We start from the raw sequence: 7,377 nt of genomic DNA, 5'->3' as shown, positions 1-7,377 counted from the left end.
GGGGGGGGGGGGGGGGGGGGGGGGGGGGGGGCCTAGAGCCCGTCCCAGCCCACATTGGGTGAAAGGCAAGGTACCACCAGCTGACTGATAATTAATGCAGCCATGTCTTTGCTTTACAGAGTGTTATATTTACTAAGTAGCATTCACAGAAAACCATTGGAGACAGTGTGACTGACAAATGATTGTATTTCTCAAACATCATACTGTGACTTTTAAAATTGTAAACATTCATCAGTTCTACACTGTAGAAAACTGATCGGTAAAAAGACTGGAAGCACAAACCAACATTACACTCTCATGGAGCAAATAAAAACAAAGCAAATCATCAGTCACTCTTAACCAAAATGTGGTTAAAACGACCTGCTCACAGCACGGGGACAGTTGAAATATCAGGACTGGGTCTGATCTGTCCCATGTGTCCTTGGGGTTCTGGGACATACTGGTGTCCAGGAGCTGCGCATAGATCAGTCTGTCACCATTTCACACCACAAAACCCACAGTTCCCAAAAATGTCACGTCTACTGCCCACAGACCAGTGAGATTAACTGAAAAACATCACACCTTTAACACACTTGCCTCCAGCGTGCTGCAGCTCACGCAGCACGGGCCGCAAAAAGGTGACCGCACCAACTGTGAGAGGACGCCGCGTCATCATTTCACTCAGTCATCACGGAAATGTCTCAGAGTCTCTCCTCCTCTCGCAGTCGGCTGCTCAGTTTGTCCACAATGACACTGAGCTCCATGTTCTTGTTCAACTTCAGGTAGAAGTCCTTCCTGATTGGATGAATCGTGAGCCAATCAGGAGCCACTTCGGCCAGCAGACGGATGTGTTTCTCCATTTCGCCTGTTCATTAGACAAGAGATACAGCCGATCAAAAAACTATCCTTTTCTGAATAATACAAGACAGCAAACATTTTCCCGACTTGGGCTGGGAGATTTAGTTTAAAAATATTATTGTGACTATAGTGTGATTCATTATATAAATCTCGATATTTTGAAATGTCCTCTAAATACTGAGGACAAAAGTATTAAATGAACCACAGTTAAAAAGAACTTTTGTTATTGTTAGAATTAAACAAATTAAAGTGGAACCACTGGTGCTTTTATTTTGAAACACCCAACTGTTGTTGATGTTTTTGCTGTACACTTTACGCTTCCTGTCAACAGTTGTTGGCAGAAAGTTAGACTTGACTAAGTTGATTGCTTTCAAAAACATAACAAAAGCATAGAACTAGGCAAAAAATGCAAGAAATTAGTAGATTTAGAAAATTGTTATCTTTTAAAAGAAAGGGGAAAATTGTCCAGAGAACTATACATGTATAATGATCATAATTATGTATTCTAAATGTTTTTACATATTTAAAAAACAATTTTTAAGCATTTTTTCAGGCACTTCCAGTTTTTTACCCTTACATTTTTGTTGTTTGTATTTTTCTGTTTGTTTTGTTTATGCCAATTTTAAAGTAATTTTGCCTTCCTCTGTGTTTTTGAAAGCCAATTCTCTCAGGTTTCGAGTTTAAACATGAGGATTTATTTTATTCACTGTGAGCTGAACACAAACTAACAGCTGTCCAGTTCATATATTAACAGTATCTGAGATGGTGCTCCATGGATGCATAATGCAACCAAATAGTTACAACCTTGAAGATGCAAACACACACATGGCTCACATGCTCACACACTTTCAGGAGTTGTCTGCATGGGCGGAGGAGTGTGTGTGTGTGTGTGTGTGTGTGTTGTGTGTGTGTGTGTGTGTGTGTGTGTATCATGTTTGTGGGTCTCTTTCTTTTGTGTGTGGCTTTGAAAAAGAGAAAGCCAGAGAACCAGAACTCTGCCTCATGCTGCTTTTATACTTGATGTTTGCAATAAAGTAATTTTATACGTCCCACATGGTACAAGCCACGATACATCGAGAATTTGATATATTCTAAATCTGATAGAATTATTGATACATTGCCGGTATCTATTTCCTTCTACAAAATAATGGTGAAAGCCATAATAACATGTTTTTTTTTGGTTCTCAGGCCGACCTGAACTGACCTGTGCTGAGAGCAGATCTGTAGCTGGCCACCGTCCTGTTACAGGCCACCTCCATTATTAACGCCGGCTTCTTCTCTGCTACGAAAACGGTCCGGAGAATCCTGGCCAGCTCGGGGAGCCGTGACATCATTAGCAAGCGCTCCTCCTGGGCGGGCTTTCGGGTCATGGCTGCCTGGAGCTTCTGGGCCTCCTTTGCCCGAATCTGAACAAACCATCCAAAACAACACAAGGATTAATCTACATGGATATCAGAGGGTCAACGCCTAAACGAACCCTGACCCTCATAATACCCATAAAGCACAGTTAAGTCCACCTACCCTGTCCAGCAGGGACTGGGACACTCCTTTCAGGGCAGTTGGGACCTGAGCTGCAGCTGATGGATCCGATGTTTGGGAGGGTGTTGTTTTCGGTGGGGATGTTGGCTCTTTAGTCTCTGCAGTTTTATCTTCTGTCTTCAGAGCTAGAGACATGAGAGCCCTCTCCATCTGGACGCAGGACAAGACAACAAGTTCCATCTGAATTAGCACAGAACAACGCTGAAAAAATACTATTAATGTGGACACTGTAAATCTAAACAAGGCTTTTCAACATTTCTATGTCACTGCTGATGATACGGGACTCATGATTTCAGAGCGGGACCACTTCAAACACACACAGTACCTTGGGTGTGATGAGAGAACGAGCCTTGTCCAGCACCTCCTGAGCCGTGGCCAGTCTCTCCGTGTGAGGAGGCTGAGGCAGCGAGCTGCTGGAGACGGCTGGCACCGTGTCCACGTTAAAGCGAGGGTGCCAGCGGGTCAGTTTGTCCTCTGGAATGGACACTGGAGGGACCAACGAGGACAGGAAGACCTGCAGACAGAGGGGCACTTTAAAGACTTGTTGGCAGAAATTAATTTTGGATGCCATAATGTAAAGAGACGATAATCTCAGTTCATAACACACGTTTACATGGGATGTGCGATACGGCTAAAATCAGTGATCACTGTTTGGGTCATTTTTATCATGGTAACATTATATATCACAATACACTAACTATTGTGTATATTCAAGTCAGTTAGAATCACAGCCTTTATCAAGTTGCACTGACAGTTCACATCCATGTCTGTAAAGACACGGGTGCTTGACACGCATGTGTCCCGCCTGTGCCGTGTTAGAGATTCTGTCTTTCTGCCTGGTTCTAACGCAGACTACATGAAATCAATCTGAAGCGACACTGGAGCAGCTGCTGACCTTGTGGTGCTGTTTGACAATTGAGACCAGGTTCAGGTGGAAGATGCGTCTTCTCTCCAGGAGACAAGAGGCTGACAGGACAGGACGACCGTCTTTCTGGTCTGAGGAGGACAACAGCACACGGATGAGGACATGAAGACATGTGATCAGGAGCGACTGGAAAACTGGATCTCCAGTTAGGTCCACAGTTTACATGCATCCCATTTAAAGACAACTTCTTTATTGATTCAAACTGTAAAGGCTATTTAAGTAAATACATTTAGAATATTTGATGCAGGGGAGGAGGTGACTTCAGGCTGTGAAAAGGCTGCTCACCGGAGGGAGTGACGGGCTCCACCGTGAGCTGGTAGCTGCCCTTCTTGATGCTGCTGTTGAAGGTCGGGATGTTCTTCTCCTGTCTGAACACGTAGGCCTCAGGAAACACCGTCTTTATCTGACCCACTTGGCTCTCCTCAAACCGCCTGCAGGGCGAGAAAGACACGATGCAAACATTAGCTCTGCAGCCTGACAGCCAGTCCTGACCTCCACGATACCATCACATCCAGAAACTCATCTACACATTTCTGAGGAACCAATACACTACTGAAGTCTGATTCCTTATGCCTCACATATATATGAGGCACATCGAATCACTCTTCCTCATTTCAATGTGAACAGTGCAATCAAACCATGTCTCCGTCTGTCCACCTACTTGTGCATCATGTCCTGAACTCCTTGTTTGATCTTGCTGAAGGTGGCCGTCTCGCAGCGGTTGTACAGCATGGCCACCACAGTGTCCATACTCCTGAACATCTCCGCCAGCACCTTGTACTGGAAGGGCAGGGAGAGGCCTGGGGGGGCTGCCTGGGCGAGGGTGTGGTACCGCTGATATGCTGGCAGCTCAGTGCTGAGGGACAAAAGAGAGCAGGAAACACTTTAGCTTCTGATCTGGTGCAGCAGGAGTTGCTGTCAGTGCTCCACAGACTGGTTTGAAATGTTTGGCTGGATGACAGTGTTGATATTTTTAAAAGCGAACTCAAGACCTGCCTTTCAAGTTAAGCTTTTAATTGAATTTATAGACTATTTTTTAAATACATTTTAATCTGTTTTACTACATACTATATTATTATCATTATATTACATTGCTTACATTATATTATTTTTAAACATTTAAATCTATTATTATACTTTTACTACCTTTTATGTACTATGTTGAGTGATTCATTTATTATTATTGTTATAATATATTTTTTTTTCATTTTATTTATACATTTTCTTCTATTTATACATTTCTTTTTTTTATGATTTCTTTTTCTTTTTTTTTATTTTACTTTTATCTATAAGTTTAATCCTTCTGCTGGTGTTTCCTCAGTTCCCAATTTTAAGTACTTTTATTTTAGTGCTTGAATTAATTAATTACAATAATCAATGACAAAGTCTTGCTTTGCTATCCGTGTATGTGTGTCTGTGTGTGTGTGTGTGTGTCAGAGCGGATTCCTGGTTTTATTGTATGAAGCACTTTGTGTTTTGCTTGTATCAAAAGTGCTACACAAATAAAGTCTGAGTGATAGTTTGGCGTGTAGCTGCTCACCTGTCCAGCGTTTGTGTGTCGCTCAGCTGGCTCTCTTTGGCCTCGCTCTCCTCCCGCCTCTGCTGAGCTTTAGCTGCGAGCTCTCTGGCCCGTGCTATGTTGCTCTTGAGGGCCTTAGCATCAGTGGTGGTGGCTGTGGTGGTTTTGGGGACAGCTGGGATGGTTTTGTCGGGAGCTGAACCAGCCGGCGAGGATGAGGTAGAAGAGGGGGAAGCAGAGACGGTGATTTCCTCTGCGTGTTTCTTGATCCTCTGAAGGCGAGCCTTGAGGGCGGCGATGTCCTCTCTACGCACAGCCTGGTGGAGAAGGGGACAGCTATGATGATGACTTGAGAACTTTTATCTTGTTGTCAACTAAACTAATGTACAAAGTCAAACCAACAATGTTTTTATCTATTGACAAGTACTGTGTGTTTGTGTGTGTGTCTGTAAAAATCAGATGAGGGAATGAGTAACACGTCAACATTTTTTCAGTCAGCATATGTCTAAAGCAGCTATTCACGTGAAATTTGCAGCAGGTATCGACATTAACTCAAACATCTACGTCCTTGGAAAGAGTTTGAAGAAGTTTAAGCAACAAAGTGAAATAACACAAGAAAAAAGTACTGAATATGAAAAAAACTGAAATGCATTTCAGCGGAAGATCAAGATTAACCAGAGAGCTCTCGTCGATCTTCTAGATTTAAGGACGGTCTGTGTGAAAGAATAGACCAAAATCCCACCTGAGCACTGTGACAAATTGATTTCTCCATAGAGGAAATATTGCAAACAATGGCTTCTACATCAAATTCATTATCATGAACACACACACACACACACACACACACACACACACTTTTTGAGCCATTTGGATGAATGTGTTGTAGGTTCATGTTCTTTCTAGAACAACACATCCATCATCTGAATTTAGTACTTGCAACAGCCACATCAGACAGTGATCTCACTGACACTTCTCATGTACACACAGCGCTGGATTTTATTTTAACACCAATGAAGCCTGACTCTGTCCCAACACTGTGTCTTACCTTGCTGGCCTGTCCTTCAGTGTTCTTGCTAGAGACTTGGCTCCTCTGTGGAGAGCTGCTGGTTTGGGGGCTGAGCTGGTTGTCAGCATTCTGCGCAGACACAGGGGCCACAGGGGACAAATGCTGCTGGGTCACCTCACCGGGCAGGAGCTGGACTGCAGCCTGGACACACACACAGACAGACACACACAACAGATTCAGCTCAGTTATTGTTGTCAAACTGCCTACAAGCCTACAACGTGACTGTATATAGAATTACATTTTGACGCAGGTTGGAAAGCAATTACAAGCTATACGTTGTGGTTGCCATCTTTGGGTCAAAGTCTGAAGACGAGTCTTTAAACGTAAACATTAAGTGTGTCTGGTGCTTACACGCGTTTCTCTCAAACATGGAGGAGTCAGAGCAACATTAAAGTTACCTGTGGGGAGTCTTGGGGGAGGACCAGCTTCTTCCTGGCTTTCCTCCTGGTAGTTTTCTCCGGACCATTAGCTTTAGCCTCTGTGCCGTGCTCCGCCTGCCGTCTCTTCTTGGCGGTGCTGTGGTCGGTGGTGACCGAGAACACGGCTGCCCCGAGGTCAAACTCCGTTTCCGCCGCGGCCCGCTTCGGTGTTCGGGGGCTGGAGGGAGCAGCTTTAACGGTACACGCTTCGTCGTTGAGCCCCGCAGCTTCGTCGATAACCCGGACAAACTCTTCATGGACGGAGGACGAACAAAGGGAGCCACCTTTGCTTCTCGAGGATCTTGTCAGTGTGCTGGCGACATTAGCGCTGACCCCGGAGGAGCTCCGGTCGAGCACCGCGCTGCTCTGCGGCTTGGTTGCTTTCACCGGACCCGAGATGCCTTTCTTCCTCTGGGAGAAAAAATCAGTAACTCTCGCCTGAGACATGCTGCTGCTGCTGCTGCTGGTGAACGCGGTTAAAGAAACTGCTATGATCTACTGTAAACTCGACTCGGCAAAGATATAAATACTGTCCATCGACAATAGGTCTCCGGTAATGTTCACACGTACCGGAAGAAGAAAAGAAAATTCGCGCGAAATCAACAAAGCCACGCCCCATCCGGTCCACGTCGTAGCACACTGAAAGAAGGACGGGCCGTGTTGATGAAAGGAGCAGTTCTTAAAGCAGCACTCGTTTTAAATTTAATCGTTATCTTTGTTGTTTTCAATTGTGCTGCATTACAGAAAATATTGTAAACATTTCTGCTGTTGTTATTGTTTTTAAATGTTTATATTAAACACCTATTTAAATAACGATAATGACTCGCCCTTCTCATATTATTACAGTGTAACACAGGCAAAAAAAAATATATATCAGAATCACCTTTAATGGGCCATTTTTTTTTTATAAAGTAAACTTTTTAAGCAAACAAACAAAAAGCAGAGAAGGCACACGTTCAATGTAAAACAGCAAAAAAAAAGTAATAAAAGACCAACCATACAAACCTGCAATACTAGGCAAAGCTAACAATTACAAACTAAAAATGTACCAGTAAGATTAAAAAGAAATAAC

General features: G+C 43.8%; 1 protein-coding gene across 1 annotated transcript; it reads right to left on the bottom strand.

Annotated features, from left to right (window-relative positions):
• Positions 1-168: 168 nt before the first annotated feature.
• Positions 169-7,062, bottom strand: LOC121954592 (DNA replication factor Cdt1-like). Its single transcript, XM_042502190.1, has 10 exons — positions 6,285-7,062; positions 5,866-6,027; positions 4,842-5,137; positions 3,963-4,157; positions 3,587-3,732; positions 3,272-3,372; positions 2,702-2,890; positions 2,359-2,526; positions 2,042-2,243; positions 169-844 (listed from the first exon to the last, which is right to left on the bottom strand). The coding sequence occupies exons 1-10, from the start codon at positions 6,750-6,752 to the stop codon at positions 681-683; spliced, it is 2,091 nt and encodes a 696-aa protein (XP_042358124.1). The 5' UTR covers positions 6,753-7,062; the 3' UTR covers positions 169-680.
• Positions 7,063-7,377: the final 315 nt, after the last annotated feature.

The sequence above is a fragment of the Plectropomus leopardus genome, chromosome 15 (genome assembly GCF_008729295.1).
Source record: "Plectropomus leopardus isolate mb chromosome 15, YSFRI_Pleo_2.0, whole genome shotgun sequence".
NCBI classification, from domain to species: Eukaryota; Metazoa; Chordata; class Actinopteri; order Perciformes; family Serranidae; genus Plectropomus; species Plectropomus leopardus.
This window is presented reverse-complemented; position numbering and strand designations above follow the sequence as displayed.